The sequence below is a fragment of the Podarcis filfolensis genome (assembly GCF_964270895.1).
Source record: "Podarcis filfolensis genome assembly, chromosome: 3".
NCBI lineage: Eukaryota > Metazoa > Chordata > Lepidosauria > Squamata > Lacertidae > Podarcis > Podarcis filfolensis.
The window spans coordinates 91,908,467-91,928,737 of NC_139606.1; the positions used below are offsets into that span (position 1 = coordinate 91,908,467).

Consider the following 20,271-nt stretch of genomic DNA (forward strand, 5'->3'; position numbering starts at 1 on the left):
TTTAGTCACTGAAAAATGTTTCCCAGGCAGGCAATTTGCCAAACAATTTCTCAAGCTGCCTTTCTGATGCATAAGTATATAAGTAGTTGGTGCCTGGCTGGTAGAACTTGTTTGTGGACTGCCAAATTTTTCCTTCCTTATTGAAAGTCTGGTGATTGTATTCTTCCCAATGCTGTTAGGATTTTTAGCTGTTGCCTAAGCCTTTATGTCTGCAAATTTAGATATGTCATGCATGTTGACAGAGGGCTCTTTGATGCAGCAGTCGCTTCCTTCAGTGGGAAGGGAGACAATCTTTTTTTCCAGTTCATACTACCCACTCCAGAACCACATGCCACATTGTTCCACAAGTGTCCCACCCCCACCCCCCTGGATTCAGGGTCTGAAGAGGATGAAGGATTTGCAAAACTTGCCTTCCTCCCTGTTACACAGCTTGATGGTGGCCTCCACTGGGTCAAAGTGCCTTCCATCAGCAGAAAAACACTGCTGAATAAAATCCCATGCTTTCTCTGTTTTATGTGGAAACAACCAAGCAATGTTTCACATAGTTCTCTCTTTAGTCATGCCGTTTGGTACTAGTGTTTGTATTTTTTAAAACAACATTATAGACTTGTTAACTTGTTTGTGAGGCTTTTGATTCAGTGTTTTTCCTGTTGTATATTCCTTCTTTAAAAGTATTTTAAATCCTTGAGTAATTTAAGAACCTCATAAAGCCCTGGTGGTAAATAACAACATCTTGCTGGCATCGAATCAAGAAACCCGGGTTAAGAACCTGTGAGTGCCCCAAGCCAGCCATGGGTGTTCCTGACAAGCTTACTGAATAGTTTGTGTGATTGATTAGTAGCTTGGAGGGAGGACTTGGGAAAGCCACTCCCTCCTTGACAGTTTGGTTTCTCCATTTGGCTGTTGGGAATCTTGCCAGGCCACACCCTTTGCCAGTCCTGATTTGCATCCTCCTTGTGTTTTTCCCCAGGTGTGATCATGCCTCTTTCTTGGCTGGGTGGAGGAGCATGGGATTGTGTGTTGAGACTGGCCTGCCGTACAAACACAAAATTCACATTCATTTCTCTCTGCACTGTTCATGCTGCCCCCACCAACCACCTGCCGTATCCAACCCTGTCCCCAGAATGGAATAATGCAGTCCTTGGGCTGAAAAATGTACCCCATCCCTGCTGTAGGATGAAACGATTGCTCCATGGGTGGTTGCAGTTGATGCCCTATGTCTCTAAATATTTCCCCGCTTGTCACCTTTTATAGGATGGAACCCGACCCCCGTTTGACACTGATGTGGACCTTGAACAAATTGCTCATAATCCCTGCTGTGATAGTTATACGTAAGTAAATTTCTCTTTTTTCTCTTCCATTGCCACTTGTAGGTAGTGTTGGTCCTTCTATGATACCGCCTTATAGGTAGTAGAAAATAAACACATCACTCCAAATCCTCATCTTCTTGCCTTTTTATCTCCATTAACACATCTGCCTAATGTTCCAGATTTCTTTGAATCTTCCTGTTTATGACACTGAAATGCATTAGGTTCTGCATAGCAAAAACCTCTGTGCCTAGTTTGCGTTTATTTTGAAAGCAAGTGTATTTCTGTAAAATGTGTCAAGGAGGATTGCAGCATATGCTTACAGAATCTAAATTAACACATGTTAATCCCAGTTTGCCCCCAAAATATATAAAAAGAGCACATCTCAGACTAACCGGCACACCTTTCCTGAATGGAAATAATTTTATTTAAATGTCTGTTCAGTGACATTTTAATGCCCATATTCGTTCCGCTTCTGCTGTTACAACTCTCCTTTGGGATAAAAAATGCGCCCTAAAATGACTCATTGGCTTTTTGTTGTTTGTTTTTATAGGGGAGCAGATCTTTCAGCTCTAGTGCGGGAGGCTTCTGTCTGTGCCCTGAAAGAGGAGATGGCAGTGCTGAATGCCACAGACAGGAAAGGTAAGGAAGAGGATATTAAACAGAATAACTTGAAGAGAAAGCAAGTTGAAAGATTTTCTTTCTTCTTTTTTGGGGACATAATTTCTTTTTGAAACTTTTCATCATACAATACAATACAAGACAAACTAAATAAAATAATCTAACCAAAAGAGAAAGAGAACGGTAGATTTTAACCCTTGTCTCACAAAGAAGCTCTCCCCTTTCGGCAACTCCATTACTGTCACTGTGTTTACTATTATGAGAGGGAGTGATAATATAGAACTCTGAATCCGGAATAACCTCTACATGCCGACTCCTTTGGGATTCCCGTCTATACTGACTGACCAACTATGCTGAAGGGGCTAGCTGGGAGAGCAACTTGATCCATTTGACTCTATCCTTGTCTATACAGAAAGGCTGCTTCACACACAAGCAGCTGTAACAATTATTTCAAGAGGCTTAGTGAAATGAGACTGTGAGACACATCACAGCAATATCATTGTAGCCTTTGTTCACTGACTTTGTAGAGAAGCCAAGAATCAATGGCAGCTGTTGCTCTCACCTAAATGCTTTGTTTATACCAGGAGTTTCCTCTCAAAATAATATGAAGATTTCAGGTTAAGGTTGCTTTAGAATATTTAAGCAGATTTAAGATTTTTAAATTGGCAATCTTCAAAATTTTAAAACTACCATTTAGATTAGGTTAGTGAACTATCAGGAAGCAGGTGGGAGGGATTTTTTTCCTTATTTTTGATTGGTGCTTGCGCAGAAATGTAGAATGAAGTCCTTCAGTGCTGATGCAAATATGACAGATGTTATGCTGGGAGCTGAAACAAATAAAATGAATTATTGCATGTTTTTGGACTATTTTCCGAGTCCCAGCTTCCCTCTGTGATTTGGCAGAGTTTGATGAGGAACAGCCAGTTACAACTAATTTGTGTTAGTTTGGAATGTTCTACTACTCATGGAGCTTGTTCTGTTGTACCTTCCAAATGTTTTGCAAGAGAAGGCATGCGACGGAGATGGTAGCTGGAAAAGCTGAATCAGATTAGATAAATCAATAAGGATCCGTTAATTGTTTTGACGCTTGGAGCCTTGTCTGGACTTCGGCAATGATTAGCTGACAGAGGCTATTGCTGGTGAGAAGTTCTAGGCTCGGCAGCCTCTAGCCCGGTAGCAAAAAAAGGAGAGCAATGCAAGATTGAAAAACCAAATGCCCCTCAGTGGACACCAAAGCCCTGGTTCACACATTTTAGCTGAGGGTGGTGCTGAAATAGCATGGCGAAGCTGAGTGATGCCTTCTGTCGCATTACCCTGGTAAATTAGAGATGCAGAACTCAAGCCAAAAGGTTTGTGTTTTGATCTCCCTGTGGCCCGTGAAGTTGACAGTTCAGAGAAAATCCTTGCATACAGCAACGTACACAGAGTTTGTGGCTGGATGCATGGCTCCAGAGATGTAGACCATTAGTTAGTTTCATAAACGTTTCAAGGCAGTAGGTTTACAAAACTGTTCTTCCTGTTAGCAGAATACTGGAGTTGGACCATTCTTCATTTTAAAAACCTATTTCTAAAGAAGACCTGGGTGGGCCAATTTACTTGGTGTTAGATACCAACGATACATCATTTTCATATAATTTTCTCTTCAACCATAACATGCTGTAAATTTTATATCCAAATTCCACAATTGTTCCCATGCTTCCTTATCTATATAATGACCGATATCTATCGCCCGTTGTCTTTGTCCATGGAGTTTTCTTGGCAGGGATACTGGAGTGGCTTGCCGGTTCCTCCTCCAGGTGGATCACGTTTGGTCAAAACTCTCCACTATGACCTGTTCATCTTGGGTGCCCTCCTCGGCATAGTTCATAGCTTCTCTGAGTTATTCAAGCCCCTTCGCCACGGCAAGGCAGCGATCCATGAAGGGGTAAAAGCTATGGTTTTCCCAGTAGTGATGTGTGGAAATGAAAGCTGGACCATAAAGAAGGCTGATCGCCAAAGAATTGATGCTTTTGAATTATGGTGCTGGAGGAGACTCTTGAGAGTCCCATGGACTGCAAGAAGATCAAACCTATCCATTCTTAAGGAAATCAGCCCTGAGTGCTCACTGGAAGGACAGATCGTGAAGCTGAGGCTCCAATACTTTGGCCACCTCATGAGAAGAGAAGACTCCCTGGAAAAGACCCTGATGTTGGGAAAGATGGAGGGCACAAGAAGAAGGGGACGACAGAGGACGAGATGGTTTGATAGTGTTCTTGAGGCTACCAGCATGAGTTTGAGCAGACTGTGGGAGGCAGTGGAAGACAGGAGTGCCTGGCGTGCTCTGGTCCATGGGGTCATAAAGAGTCAGACATGACTAAACGACTAAACAACAACAATCTATCGCCCAGTTTATCATTGTGGGAATCCGTCTCTGGGGAAGCTGTCCTAGGTTATCTTCTCAAATCCAGCTAATAGTCTGTGGGCAAGCTGATTCTATCTTCTCCCTCCTCCTTGATAGTCTGCACTGTTTCTTGCTGGTTCATTTGCTGAACAGAGGCAAGTTCTCTCATGAGCCTGATGGTCTTTTCCAGTTGTCCCTGCTTTGCCAGAGAGGCGTGGGTCGCCTTCTTATTCCATGAAGAACCGTAAAAATGATGTCAGATTTTGGGTGGGCTTCAACACTGCACTAAGGAGATTGTTCCTTTGAGCAAGCATTTCTCCTCACCTGGTGGGACAGTCTCCCCCTCCTCCCCGAATGCTTTTCTGGGGGTTCTCCAGACCCTCCAGAATAGATTTGGGGGAGCCATGGAGTAAAGGGCAAGAATCCCATTGTGCTAGTAGGAGCCCTTATTCTGGCTCCCGTCAGAGGAGCAGGGTAGTTGAATCCAGCCCTTTGTTTATAAAAAGTTGTGCAATCTCTTCGTACTGTTGAGAATAGGAAACCTTTTTATCCATTTGAGCAGAGCACTTGGAAGTGCCTAGAAGGCAAGTAGTGGGAAGCTCAATCTCTGGGCAATCTTCATTGTTAAGGGCGTTTGATGCTTTCATTATCCTCTTCCCAAAACTTATTTTATTAATAGCCTTAAGTTTCATTTCATTACAGTTCATTATGTATACTGTGGAAGCATGTTAACCTTCTCCTGTTGCACTGTATTGTTCGCAGGAGAAATCAAGATTGCCAGAAAACACTTCGAAGCAGCTTTCAAGAAAGTTAAATCTTCTGTATCGAGAAAGGTGAGAGGTGCTCTAGGCCAGCTGGTGACTTAAGCTGGGAGTGGCACAGAAGGCTAAGGATTGTGCAAAGGAATATGAGGCAACCAATTTCCCTTTCACTCTTGTCCAAACAAGTCTGATTGGGGGAAAACCACGCATCTGCCTTGGTGTTAGTGGGAGGGAATCTTACTGGCACATGGAGAAGGAAGGCTCTGGACACTGCCTCCTCAGCAGCTGGGATCTTTAAAAAGCCAGTAAATTAGCCACTTTGCCTTTCCCTAGGTTTCTTTTGTAAATGCTGAAACACAATCTTTGGCACTAGGTAAAAGTTTTCCTTATGGTACAGTCGGCTCAAAAGCCTTACTGAATGAGTTTGTTTCTGTTTTTCCTCCCTTCACCGGCATCCTTAGGACCAAATAATGTATGAAGAGCTGCGCAAGTCACTGAGCAGGTGATAGCTGGATCATCCCTAATACCCAACATGTTGCTTAACCTGAGGAGCTCTCCCAGTGTACTATTTTCCAGAAGCATCTTCATGGCTTGGACTTAACCTTGGTTTTGCTTGCTTCAACATTGCTGGACTCCGTTTCTGACAGAAGTTCTATCACATTGTATAGTAATTAACATTTGGCCACAACCTTTCAAACTGGTCTCCAGGATATGGCCATAAGATACATGATGTGGCCATCTGGCTGTAACTAAGCAACCCTGGATCTGGTCAGAACCCCCATATATGCCATGGATTCTGTGATGGAAGAAAGTGCAAGATGTAAATGTTGTTTTAAAAATATGCTGTCAGCTGTCATGGGCTTCTCCCCATCACTCTTCAGACGTTAAATTTTTCTTTCCGCTATGAGACATTTGATTAATCTTGTTAAGTGTCCTGCCTGTAAACTGAACCGGTTAATACACAAAGAAGCAATAGCAAGTCAACCTACCGCATCAAGCCTAGCCCAGATAGCAGGGATGGGGGACCTGTGATGCTCTAGATGGTGGGACTGTAGTTTCCATCAGCCCCAGAGAGCATGGCCAATTTCCAAGAATGATGGGAGTTGCAATCCGACATTGGGCTGCAGGGTGGGCACAAGTTCCCTATCCCTGTCTTACCCCACAGACAGGAAAACAGCCAGGCAGATAATAGGAGTAATGTTACCATGGGGGTAGTTACTCTGCCACCTACTACGCTTTTCCATAAAAAAGTGGACAGCAGGGCCCAGCTGAGGAGAGGGGAAATTGTGCTGTTGGGCAAGCAGAAATGCTTTCACTGGCAGAAAAATATCTTAAAACTACATTGAAAACTTAAGGAAAAACACATTTTTCTCTGTGGGGAAGCTTCACATTATTTAAAGAAGTCTGCTTGTTTGCTTTAAAAATACCACATTCTTTCCCATACTAGTTTTATGTGTATGACTTAAAACAAGGGAATATTAAAAAAAAATTGGGTGCAGTGGGCTGAAGAAGCAAGACTAAAGCCAAGTGTCTGTAGGATCTGTCATTTGATCCACCCATGACCAATCCAGACAATGCAAAGGAGATCCTCACAGCAGTGTACAAGGACTTTTAGATAGCGACCATTAATCAGCTGCATAGGTGTCCTAAGAACATGGCTTTATTATTGCAGAATCCTCTGCTTCCCACACATAGAAAGCACACAGACTTTGCTTTTCCATGTGTCTGGTGTGAAAGTCAGATATGATTGGATTTTTTAAAAATGCATTTGTTTTCAAGCATCAGCAAAACAGTAAAACAAAAAAGTAACTCGAGAATAAATAATACAGCTTGTATTACAGAGAAACAGCCATCTGTAATGTGTTCCTCAAAGAGGTTCAGTGTTCAGCTCAGGATGCATTTCCATAGATTACTGGGTGTTAAGGAATGCATCCATATTCCAATGTATTTGTGAACATAATAAAGCACATTTCATAAAAACCGCCCCCTTCTGCATTTCTTTAACTTTATGCTTAGGTTTTTTCATGATTGCTATATTCCATACTTCCCAACATTATTTGTCCTCACATCCTTCCAGTTTCTAGTATAATGCTAGCTGTTGTTGGCAGGAATCTTGTGAATTCCTTAAGTATTGGTGTTTTTAGTGCACCATCAGTTATCATTAGGGCCAGGTGTTGAGTTTGTTGAATAATTTGTTTAGAGATCGTATTTATTTTCTGGAAAATACCTTTGGTACTGCATGTTCTTCCTCTATCTCCCTCCTCAGTTGCTTCCACCCCTCAATGCAACCTTCCAAATCGGTTTCCTTTATTTTCTACCTTCTCAGTTGCTTCTGCTCATGTGGACCCTGGAAAGCACATAGAACTGGAAGAGGAAGTGGAAAGGGTGTGGCTAGTGGAGAGCCAATGGTTCCCCACATGTCTTTAGGGATTTGATTCCCCCTGACCAGGTATCCAAGTGGTTGTGTTCTGGTGTCCGCATCTTGGTTTGGGATGCCAGGATGGGAATAGGATTCTATTGGCTTACCATCCACCCCAGTAAGCAATTCTCCCTGCCCAAATTTATAGAGGCAATCACAGCTGTGGACTGAAGGAGTCCAAAGTGGGTTGTTCTCGGTGACAAAACATGCATGCCATGGTGGTCTTGTCTGCTGTGGCTCAGCAGTTTATGGCCTCCAAGCCAACCAAGGACGTCTCTCTGATTTTATCTTGGCCAGCACATGTATTGGGGTACACATTGGGCTTTAGGCCACATCTTCTGTTTTGAAATAGTGATTTGGTTGTGGAAGCCATATGTGACACTTGTCACAGACAGATTATAAATTTAACCTGCAAGAGTAAAGGACCTGATTCAGTACTCTCCTCAAAAGCGGACGAAATCTGAATTCCAGGTGGTGTTTCGGGAATTTCCTACAGGACTGGCTGGCAATCCTGCTGGAGCTCTAGTTACTGTCTGGAATGAGGCAGGGAGCCAAGCTGGCCCCACAACAGCTCCTAAGCATTTGGCACATTGTCAGAGCCATTGTCAGTTGCTTAGTACTTGGAGGAGGTGGGTATCAATGAATTGATAAGGTCAATGTGACTGAACATATAAAAGCCCATTGGTGGTCTTCATGTAGCGATGAAATCTTACTTCACACCACCACCAGTGGTGTGAAGTGGAGCTCCTGGATTTTATTTTTTTTAACATTTTTAAAATTAATAATAATCATTAATAATAATCCAATATGAGCCACATTGATACAATACGAAATCATAATACAATTTTAAAAGGCAATTATTCCATTCCAGTTCCATAGAAACAGTATGCCATATGGTCCTGTTTGACAGATAATTTTCAGCTTGTGCAACACAAGAATGTGGTTAACCTGCTTCCTTGATTGAGATCAGCTAACAAAGGATGAAATTTAAAATATGAATGAGTCTTCTCTTGCCATTTTAAATTGCCTTATTTTAAAATAATCTCATGAGCATCTCAATACTCTGCTAACCAAAAGCGAGCATGGACAGTAGCCTAAAATACTGGTTTCTCTCTTAATTTTTGACAGCACATCTTGCTAATCTAGTTTCTGTGTGAAGGTGTGATCTTAAAGTGGAAGGATGCGGGCTTAAGGCCTCCTTTCCCACATTCATTGAGAAACCTTATTGACACTAGGCCTTTATTAGCAATTATTCAAGAGCAGATTTACAAAACAATACCAAAAAGACTGCCGCGTTAAAGTCTTGGGGCCAAAATGAATTGTGATGCCTACTTTATTATTTCAACCTTGATCTCAAGAACATTCCACACATTTGTTAAATAAACTTCATTAATAACATCTTTATTCAAGTGTCCAAGAATGGTTTTTGAACAACAACTTTATTGTATTCCTTTGTAGGAGGTATTTTACATTCACACAGTCGATGTTCTATACCTTTTATAAACTTGCTACTTGCTGTCAACATCTGACACTCCAGCTCTTGCCCCAGCTAAGAGAGCACAAGATGGTTACCGGGACACATGTAGGCTCTACTATTCTGTTTCTAAACTTCAGGAGATCTAGTCTGTTTCCAAAGAAGCATCAATTTGATGGCAGAGCGTAGCTCTTATGTATAGATGCATAAAAAAGGAATGCAGATGTTTTCTGGGAAATGGGCCTGCTGCAGGAGATCATATCCATGGTAATCATATCCACGTGTTTTGAAATTACACAAACACTAGCCTTATTCACCGGGTATATACTATACAGCAACAGTTGTAAATCCATCAATTAGGTTAGCACTTGGATTGGCCAATCTAGGAGGAGTTGTAGCCAGCCATTTTGGTCAGCTACTACACTAATTAAAACAATTCTAAGGTATTAAAAGAAGTTAATTTGGAAGGTTTGTTAGCAAAAGCTAGTGTCCTGGGCAGCAAGTGTAAAAAACTGAACAAGTACATATGCTGTATGTAAGATAAAATGCTTACAAGAACAAACCAATGTTTCAGCTACTAAAACACATCATGAAACATAGTTATATGGCAAAAGAACATGAGAACGTTTAGTTCTAGAGATCCTGTTCTAGATTGTACTCATATACTCATAGTTCAAACCGGTCAAGATACAAAGCAAATTCATCTCGATCAAACAAAACGTTCCACCAGCTACTAGGCTGTCTTTGGTGTTTACAGCAGTGGGGTTTTTTCACTCCAGTATCACTTCACCTTTTAAATGCCTTTTCACTCGCGAATAGGGGCTGATAGTGTCATCCATCACAAAGTCATAAAGCACTTTTGCCCAGGAGTTATACTGTGGCAGATGATCATAGTATTCAGAGGCCATTTTCTTCAGCTATAATAAAAGAAAGGAAGAAAGTTTGTCAACAGAATATTAAATAGCCAGTGTTGTGGTGAGTAATCTCATCTCAGAATTGGGAACTAATTGTATGCATGCCTACGCACAGAACTACACCATCTGCTCCCTTATATCCTGGCCTGATCACTGAAATCTTCGATGCTTCCCCATGGCTCAGATGCACAGCCCCTATTCTTAGCCATGCATTTAGTGTAGTGGGCCCAAGCCTGGGAATTACACCCCAACGGAGATTATTGTTCCATTTTCTGTGGATTGTTTTTAATTGCACTGTTTAGAAATGCAAATACTTAAGCGGTATATAAATGTTTTAAAGTAAAATAAACACAATTTTTTGAATTGTAAAATGATTATTCCTCTTGAACTTTAAAAGGTGTAAATTAGGGATTGGGATCCTGTGGCCTTCTGGATGTTACTGCAACTCCCATCATCCCTAATCATTAGCCATGCTTGCTGAGGCAGATATGAATTGCACTCCAACATCTAGGGGACATATCACCTGTATCGGGAAGTGTGCCGGTCATACAAGTAAATACCCAGCATTCACTCAGTATGCAACTTCCTAATCAGACAACAGGTACACAAAGGATGCTGCCTCTGAGGAGGAACAGGGCACTGACAGCCACTGACCCTGTTTTCTAGAAACAATGGCTTAGGTCCCAAGGTAAGTTCATGGGATGCAGATTTTCTACCCACTCCTCCACACACCCTAAAAGCCTCTTCAGGTCTGAACTATGAATATATGAGTACAATCTAGAACGGGATCTCTGGAACATTGTCATACTCCGTTGGCATAGCTAGTTAATGTTTTATAATGTGTTTTAGAAGCTGTTAACTTGCACATTGGTCAGGAATGCCTCTTGAACAATGTGGAATGGAAAACATTCTCTACAGAGATGAAGCAATGCTAATTGGTATGTGCAGGAGCTACAATTGCTACCTTTTTAATGTCTGATGTTTTAGTATGTTTTTATACAGGGTAAGTCCTTTAAAAGAGGCCCCGTGGATACAGAGTGCACATGTTCCACGGGGCCTCTTTTAAAAGACTCACCCTGTATATACTGTAAGCCGCCCAGAGTGGCTGGGGAAACCCAGCCAGATGGGTAGGGTATAAATAATAGTAGATCCCTAAAGCTCCACAAAGATGAAGCTCTATTCAACTGAAGGCAACTTTCTTGCAGAAGTCTACAAAAAACAATGGCAACCCAGGACTGAATTGTGGCAATTAGCAAGGAAAACAAGTAGTTTACCCCACATAGGAGCAAATTAAAAATTTGGAGACATACAGTGTAGTCTTAATTTATATCCCCACCTTCATCAGCAAATCACGGCACGGAAGTGGAATAATATCAATCCATTCAATTATAAGGGAGTTGCTTCACTCCAGCAAAGTAGCTAGTTGGACACTATAATGTACTCACCAGTGGAAGATTTTTTCCAGGAACATTAGGGAAGTCATGGTGTTCATTATGGTAGCCAACATTGAACGTAAGCTTATTAAGCGGACCATAGTAGGAATATGTTTCATGTCCCTTTAAAAACATGTAATGTTCAGCTATGAAGTGTCCTGAAATAGGGTGCAAGCCTAACCCAAGCAGAGATCCTGTTATCAGGTAGACAAGTGCTTTTACTCCAAAGACATAGTATACCATAACATCGAAGAGAAACTGAATTGACAAATTCATTATTTCAAGTCGAGAGATTGGTTTGGGATTAATAAAAAGAGGCCGAATAACAAAGAGGAAGTGCTGAAAAATAACCCAAAGGAACTTTCGAAAACGAGTACAGAAAAACCATCCTTCAATGGGAAGAGGAATGTCCACATCAACTCCTTCACCGCCAAGATAACGATGGTGATCCATGTGATATCTCTTGAAGGATACAGAGTATGGGATGCCAAATACAAGATTGGCAAACATTCCAAACCATCGATTCCACAGAGGTTTACAATTGCCAAAGGCACTGTTGTGGGCTATCTCATGAATAGCCAGAGTCATGGAATGATCAAGACAACTGCCAAACACATATGACCAAAATATAACCCATTTCCACTCCAAATCTTTAACTAGGTAAAGAGCAACCAGCTGTGCAAGCACCATCAGTGTAACTATCCAGATCAAGTTGCAATCTGGTTTCATCAAAGTTTTTATTTCTGGGTGTTTACCTGTTGGGAGAAAAAGAGAGATAAAGTTTCAAATAACTGCTGTCAATAGACCATGCTCTTTGAAGATCATGCCACAATCATTTGGATTCCACTTTCTATACAAGCCTATATACATGTTAAAAGTTTGAATACATATAGGATGCTTTAGTACAACTCTGCAGTTTAATGTAAAATCCACATGAATGAAGTACAGGCACAACAACAGCATCAATGCCATAATGGTTCAGGCTAAGTTAGGGGATGGAATCAGCCTTAGTTGCCCTGACAGAGGAGATGGACAGGGGGACTGCAACCCTGTTGATCTTGCAGTGACTTTTGATATGATCAACCATGTTCTCTTGGATCATCTTCATGAGCTGGGGCACAATTCCACATTGGTTCCACTCATTACAGAGCAGGATTCAGAGAATGGCATTAGGAGATTATAGGCGTGTCCACCACAAGCCGTTGTGTCACAGGACAACTTTTGTCCCTAGTACTTTTTAAGATCTACATTAAGCTATTGGGAGTGGTCATTAAGAGTATGCTGATGACATGCAGTTCTATTTCTCAGTTACAACCAAATCAGAAGAGGTTTTGATATTTCTGGACGGTGGTGGGCTGAGTGGCAAACCAACTGAAATTGAATTTGTGGGTAAGTTCCTTCCAGGTATGGGATCTTGAGAAGTTACCAGTTCTGGAGAGAGTTGCACACCCTCTGAAAGAAGAGGTAGATAGTTTGGGATGTTCTTAGATTCATCTGTCAGTGGAGACTCAGATAGCCTCCATGACAAGAAGCAGTTACACTAATTATGCCCTTTCCTGGAAAAGGACAGCTTGATCACCACTCATAACTGGATTACTGTAACATGCTCTGTGTGAGGCTCTTTTTGAGAAAGGTCCAGAAGGCAGTAAATACACAGTCAGTTAAGTTACATGTTGACATCTACTTCACTAAGGAGCTATATGTAAGAACAGGTATTTTTAAAATATAGTTTTGAGACTGTAACCAAGATGTGACTTATTGGAGGAACTGAACATGGAAGAAAGGGTTAATTTCCTTCATGGGTATAAATCACCTCATAAGCCAAGAGGTGCATGGTCAGACAAGCCAGTTGCTATGGCTATGGCAATGGCATAGCACTGTCTATATAAATGATTAAGGCATGTCAGCTTATTAGTCAGTCAGTGAGTCTGTGAGTCAGAGTCTGTGTTATGTCTTGAATGGCTGGAGCAGCAGAAATACTTCTTACTTGTATCTGCAAAGCCTGCAAACTGTATGTCTAGATCAACATCCAGAACTGTATTACTGAGGCCTTATCATTTGTAGCAGTGAACTATTTTGGGCCTTACGCTGCCAGTGGTGACTGGAACAGTTTGTGGGCAATTTCCACTAACATGACTTTGTGATAAAATTATTTACCATTGAGATTTTAATAATTCAGATCAAGAGTAGTAGCACTAAAATGCTATCTATTCCCATGATTTCACTAAGCTTCATTTCCAGCAAGTTGCCTTTGACTAAAAACATGAACAAATATGGAACAAATAAGAACATGAACAAATTTATATAGTTTGAGGTCATTCAATTATTAACTTTTCTCTGGGCAGATTCAATTAAACAGTTGCAGTAGTATGAGCCAGTAACAAGTCCTACTAATGCTATAAGGCTCTCCTCCCTCTCCTACCCATTTGCCTCCCCCAAATTGGCTCTGGGGGTCAGAAGAACCACAGGAGGAAGAAAGGGGAGATAGCACATTTTGCTTGCCTGATGGAACTAACAGAGCAATCTCCTTAGTGCTACTCTGAATTCCGCCCATGGGGGGATCCAAATTTCATGAAGAATAGACCCATTGAAATTAATGGACCTTAGTCATGTTCGTTAATAGGTCCACTCTTAGTAAAAAGTAGTTGACCACCACCCTATGTCTAGCAAGAAGTATACTGTGATGCAGGCAACCTAGAGATTCTCTATCCGGTGCTAGAAAAATAAAATCAAGATGCTGGATAGAATAAACTGAGTTTGTATACTCAGTTGCTTACTAGGTTTGTACATCAGGTTTCTGAATTTATTTTGAGACGGATAAAATGGAAAGAGACATGTGTAATTGGGAATGGCATTTGTCAGCATAAAACTTGATCATTGTCTCCTACGGATGCTTCTCAGCAGCCACAAGGACTAGAAGTGTGCTGTTAAGTAAAAGCTCAGGGCCACTCCACTCTTCTAGCACCTCACCTGCTCACTATGAGCATCAAACATCTTAGCATGTGAAAAAAAGATGCCTCTAGGATCAACTTGAAAGCTGAGCTTCCAAATACAGCTACAGGGTTTCCCCACACTTCCACTCCACCAAGAAACTGGTGGTGGCTGGGCAACTTCAACCACTCAGCCAATTTCTGTCGCTCATAAGATAAAATGACACCTTGCATTGCAGGGGCTTGGGCTAAATTATCCTTGGCAACCCCTTCTAACTCTCCAATCCTATGAGTCTATGATACTACACCTGTGGCAGCTTGTTGGCACACCATTTTGAAGTGTGCCCAACACACCAGCCTACACCCGTCCCTCTCTTAAGAGATCCTTCTGGAAAGCTAGTTGCTGACCAACTCCTAGGGGCCGAGAGGAGGTCCCTTTGCCCCAATAAAATATTTGAGTCTGTCCCCCCAACAAACCCTAACTATTTGGAGTCTTTTGCCCCATCTTTTTGTGCCTGCCAAATAGCCGTGTCATGCTTATGATATTTTATTCTCTTGTTAATTATGCTGTTTTAAATGTGCATTTTATATTTGACTTCACTTAGCAATGTTTTTTTTGAAATGTTTTTTGTTAACTTAGTTTGTGTTAAATATGTATTCTGTAGTTGACCTCCTTTGTAATGTTTTATTTTGAAATTTTTAAGATAATATTTTAGTTTTCTGTTAATTATGTTGCTGTGGCTGTATACTCTATATTTGACTTTCCACAGCTTGTTTTATTGATGTTTTAATATTCTGTAAACCGCTTTGAGATTTTTCTTAAAAATATAAAACGATATAGATATGAAAAAAAGAAGAAGTTGTTGATGGACACTGCCATTCAAATAGTGTGCCCTATGCATAGCTGTTAACTTTTCCCTTTTCTTGCGAGGAATCCTATTCGGAATAAGGGAATTCCCCTTAAAAAAAGGAAAACGTTGACAGCTATGGCACTATGTGGGCGGGCCTCTCCCCCCCCCAAAAAAATATTTTATTCAAGTTGGCACTCTTCCTAAGAGCCCCGCTGTATGACACAGTAAAAGGAAACGTCGCCCCTTCCACCCTCAGCAGGGGAGGGGATGTTACTTCAGCCATTTTGTCCAGGGTACACTGGCAGAGCTTATGGTCGGAGAGAGGGGACTCGAGAGCGCCTTCGCCAACCGAGGCATCGTGTGGGGCGAGACCCCCAAAGGGGAGCGGGGAGGGCCTGAAGGCGCGCGCTTACTCAGGATCTCCTTGCGCCGGTCCGCGTGCGGCTGGTCCGTATAAACCCACTCGAAATCCTCTCGAGCCACAGCGTTGCCCATGGCTCTTTCCTCGCCGGCGGCGCCGTTTCCACACACTCGCGCCCGCCGCTGCTCGCCAGGTAGGGGAGAATGGTTTCCCGCCCACCGACCCCACGTCCCAAAAACCATTGGCTACAGGGAACGGTGACGTCACAGAAGCCTATTAGCGGCCCTGCCTGGAGGCAATGGGAGTTTTAAGATGTGCCCGCTTCTTGCCCTCGTCGCCTTGCCTTTCATTTTTCTGCCCCATCCCCCGGCAAAAATGTTGGAGTGGCTTCATTTCGAAAGAGTTGACATTTTTGAGCTGCATAATATTAGGTGTCTTGTCTTATAGTTTTTATTAAATTTTACAGTTTTATATTCAAAAGGAAACATCATCACACAAAGCATATATGAATCCAAATCCCCCACCCCCTCCCGTGACTTACCTCACACTATTAGGTGCCTTTTCAATTATTAGGTGTAAAATTACGTTAGCAGTATTCACAATTATATATATATTTTTAATTAGAAATTTCAACATAACATTTTATCAAAAATACATCATCATTTCCCCATTTTTCCCCTCCCCCCTCCCCAAAAAGGAAAAAACCCACCCACTCCAGACTTCCCTCAGCTCCTCTCTGGTTTCTCAGCACATGTTATTCTCTGCATATTATAAAGTTGTAAAAATCCTTAATTAATCTATCAATATGTTACCAATAAAAAATTTCTGTATGTTTATTCAAAACCTGCCAAGGAGTCCAGTTCATTTTGTTGTTTCTTTAAGTACTTTGTAAAAGCTTCCCATTCTTCTTTAAAATCACAGTTGTCCTTATCACGAAGTTTGTGTGTCAATTTCGCCAATTCCACGTAGTCCATCAGTTTCTCTTGCCACAATTCTTTGGTCGGGATTTCCTCATTCTTCCTTCCTTGTGCTATTAAGACTCTTGCCGTTGTCGCATACATAAATATATTTTTGAATTTCCTTGGCAGGTCTTTTCCTACAATCCCTAACAAAAATTCTTCAGGTTTTTTTACAAAATTAATCTTACTACAGTCCCACCACATAGGGTAAAAAGTCCCTTCTATTTCCTTGCATTTCCAGTATATATTTGAAGCAGTTTTATACATCCTTCCTATCTGCACTGGTGTTATATACCGCCTATACATCATTTTCATGTAATTTTCTTTCAGCAAAGAACAATCTGTAAATTTTAAATTGGTTTTCCACAACCTTTCCCAGTCTTCCAACATATTATGACCTATATCTTGTGCCCAGCAGTATTCACAATTATGCCATACCATGAATTGTCATTAACATGGTACTGTACGAATTGTAATTAGTAATATTATTTTTTAACGGTGACGTAGGGTTGAAGAAGCATGGAGAGAGGGTGCTGGTTCAGTCAGAAAAGTGGGAGCACATGATGAGAGGCCTGGCTGAGTTTCAGAGGACAGTGACCCTTGCTTTTACTTCTTCCCTGCCTCAGTTTTCATACTTCCAAAAGTCTTCGCCACACTTAAGAACTGCTCCTCACATTTCTTTTTGCATAGCTGCCTCATTTTTGCTACTTCAGCACTACTCAAGTTGCATGCACAAAAAAGTAAACATTTCCTACAAGAGACACAAAACTTTGATTCCTGAATATGCTAAAGGTATCCAATATTAGAAGTGCTGGGAAAGGCAGCGGTATTTTTTATTTTATTTTTATTTTATTCACAGGTTTTTATGAGTATGGGCTTGGGACCTTCTCTTGTCATGTGGCTTTGAAGATGAGCTCTGAAGGAAGTGTGTCCTTGGGACTGACTTATCTTGCAACTGCAGCATTGAGTTATCAGAAACCTTGAATCAGCGCAATTCATCTAGCCCAATTCTGTACATGCTTACTTGCACATAAGTTCCACTGAAAGCAATGGGGATTCCAAGTAAGCATGCACAAAATCAGAGCCCCTGGTCAGTGAACTTTGTGAGGATTTTCGAAGAATATATTCCTATATTGCAACAAAGCAGATTGGTACAGTGGTACCTCTGGTTAAGAACTTAATTTGTTCTGGAGGTCTGTTCTTAACCTGAAACTGTTAAGTTGTTCCTGAAGCACCACTTTAGCTAATGGGGCCTCCTGATGCTGCTGCGCCGCCGCTGCACGATTTCTGTTCTCATCCTGAAGCAAAGTTCTTAACCCAAGGTACTATTGCTGGGTTAGTGCAGTCTGTAACCTGAAGCGTATGTAGCCTGAAGCGTATGTAACCCGAGGTACCACTGTACAGGAATGCACTTGCTATCCTTTTTCCTGTGCCAGAGGTGCTGGGGCAGCATGAGGATGGGTACTTAAGGGAAGGACACAGAAAGGGCTGCATTGAGGGTATGAGCAGAGGTGGATTCAGTAGGCAGAGAGCCTGGGGGCGGGGTTAGCCATAGTATTTCCTCTACTGTCCTAATACCTCTCTCACCATTCAACTTGACTATCCCTATTCTTCTCTTGACCTCCCCTGCTCGCCGCCACACCACGTTCCTCTATTTGCTTTTTCCAAGTTCTGCCAATTCTTCATGGCCTTTCTAAATTCTATTGAAATATAAGTCCATTGGCTGTTCCATACATCTTTCATTTTCACTAACTGCAGATGTAAGCATAAAGCTTTGGATTGAGAGTAAAAAAGCCCATGACTAGGCTTCCATATGCATTAAGCATTTACTTTTCTACCTCAACATAACTTGTACTACTCATACCTTGCTGGTAAATCTTGGCTCTGTTGGCAACTGTGTAAAATGCATTCAGCAAAAAAGAGGCGGTAATAGATCACAAGTGTGACCTGCATCAAAATTCTGCAGTGTATACTCATAGCTAGCTCATCAACCATGTCTTCTCCCAGGATACTAAAAACAAGTATTAGGGAAACTTCTGGTTCATGGGCATAATCACACCTGCCTCCCCATTTAACATCTCTCCATTTGCAGGGGGAAAAACAGTATGGAAGCAGCTGGAGGGACTGCCTCATGATTTCAATTTTTTCTATACCCCTTGGCACGGGGACATTCCCAGGGGAACTGAAGGAAGCAGTGGTGTGCCCGCTCTTAAAGAAAACTTCACTAGATCCTTTAGACCTATCCAATTACTGCCCAGTTTCAAATCTTCCATATCTAGGTAAGGTGATTGAGAGAGCGGTTGCTGAACAGCTTGGTAGGTTTCTGGAGGAAACATCGGCTTTAGATCCATTTCAGTCTGGGTTCCGTCCTGGTTTCGGGACCAAGACAGCCCTGGTTGCCCTAACAGATGATCTCCGTAGACAAATGGATCGAGGCGGGTCAAGACTGCTGATCCTTTTAGATTTGTCAGCAGCCTTTGACATGGTTATCATGATCTTTTGGACCACCACCTCGCCGACGTGGGGATACAGGGCATAGCCCGTAAATGGCTGTGCTCTTTTATCTCTGGTCGGGGACAGAGGGTGGCACTAGGGAGGGAGATGTCGTCACGCCACTCCTTGGTGTGTGGAGTGCCACAGAGCGCAATCCTCTCCCCAATGCTTTTTAACATCTTTATGCGCCCCCTTGCCCAGATTATCTGGAGCTTTGGGCTGGGCTGTCACCAATATGCTGATGACACTCAGCTCTATCTGCTGATGGATGGCCACACCGACTCACCCCCGGACACACTGACCAGATGGTTGGAAGCTGTGGCTGGATGGTTTCGTGGGAGCCGATTGAAAGTAAATCCTTCGAAGACCGAGGTCCTATGGCTGGGTCAGGATGGCATGGGGATGAGGGACCAACTCCCTTCTCTTGTGGGGGCCCAATTAGTGCCATTGCCTTCCATTAAGAGTTTGGGTGTAATCCTTGACGCCTCCCTTTCCATGGAGGCGCAGGTTACAGCAACAGCTAAGGCAACATTTTTCCACCTTCGCCGCATCAAGCAGTTCGTCCCTTACCTTTCCCGCTCCGATCTGGCCACAGTGATCCATGCGACGGTCACCTCCAGGCTTGACTACTGTAATTCGCTCTACGCAGGGCTGCCCTTGAAGCTGTCCCAGAAACTCCAGCGGGTGCAGAATGCTGCAGCGAGGCTCCTCACGGGGTTTCTGCCGTGGGAGCATATTCACCCAGTGCTTTTCAAACTGCAGTGACTCCCGGTAGAGTACAGGGTCAGATTTAAGGTGCTGGTTTTGACCTTTAAAGCCCTTCATGGCCTAGGACTGCCTCTCCCGGTATGCCCCACGGAGAGCCTCAAGGTCCATAAATAGCAACACCCTAGTGGTCCCGAGCCCTAAGGAAGTTAGATTAGCTTCAACCAGAGCCAGGGCCTTTTCAACACTGGCTCCAGCCTGGTGGAATGCTCTGCCTCATGAGACCAAGGCCCTGCAGGATCTGATTTCTTTCTGCAGGGCCTGTAAGACAGAGTTGTTCCGCCTGGCCTTTGGCTTGGAGCCAGTCTGATTCCCTTCCCCTCTTTCTTTTTTCTTTTTCCTTTCTCCTCCTGTGATGAGGCTGCATTTTAATGTTTCAATATTTTAATGTTGTTTTTAAGTTGTATTCATTCAACTTGTTTTTATTATTGCTTGTTAGCCGCCCTGAGCCCGGCCTTGGCTGGGGAGAGCGGGGTATAAATAAAAATTATAATAATAATAATAATAATAATAATAATAATAATAATAATAAGTGCCTAATATTAATTATTATTATTATACTAACTCATAGAGCATGGGATTAATCTGAACAAGATTAACCTG

General features: G+C 42.3%; 2 protein-coding genes across 3 annotated transcripts in view; one reads left to right on the forward strand and one right to left on the reverse strand.

The window, feature by feature from the left end:
- Window positions 1-7,050, forward strand: part of NVL (nuclear VCP like) — a 105,489-nt gene extending 98,439 nt beyond the window's left edge. The window contains exons 21-24 of the mRNA XM_083605067.1: window positions 1,255-1,331; window positions 1,861-1,949; window positions 5,071-5,141; window positions 5,531-7,050. Of these exons, the coding sequence (XP_083461193.1) occupies window positions 1,255-1,331; window positions 1,861-1,949; window positions 5,071-5,141; window positions 5,531-5,575 (282 nt within the window). The 3' untranslated portion in view covers window positions 5,576-7,050. The remainder of the gene's footprint in view (window positions 1-1,254; window positions 1,332-1,860; window positions 1,950-5,070; window positions 5,142-5,530) is intronic.
- Window positions 7,051-8,803: 1,753 nt separating this feature from the next.
- On the reverse strand, window positions 8,804-15,689 carry LOC310758655 (sphingolipid delta(4)-desaturase DES1-like). 2 transcript variants are annotated; one of them, XM_083605472.1, is made up of 3 exons: window positions 15,504-15,689; window positions 11,322-12,064; window positions 8,804-9,879 (listed from the first exon to the last, which is right to left on the reverse strand). In XM_083605472.1, the coding sequence occupies exons 1-3, from the start codon at window positions 15,583-15,585 to the stop codon at window positions 9,733-9,735; spliced, it is 972 nt and encodes a 323-aa protein (XP_083461598.1). In that variant the 5' UTR covers window positions 15,586-15,689; the 3' UTR covers window positions 8,804-9,732. The 2 variants fall into 2 exon arrangements, with proteins under 2 accessions (XP_083461598.1, XP_083461599.1); XM_083605473.1 differs by having other exon boundaries at window positions 11,997-12,064; window positions 15,504-15,674.
- Window positions 15,690-20,271: the final 4,582 nt, after the last annotated feature.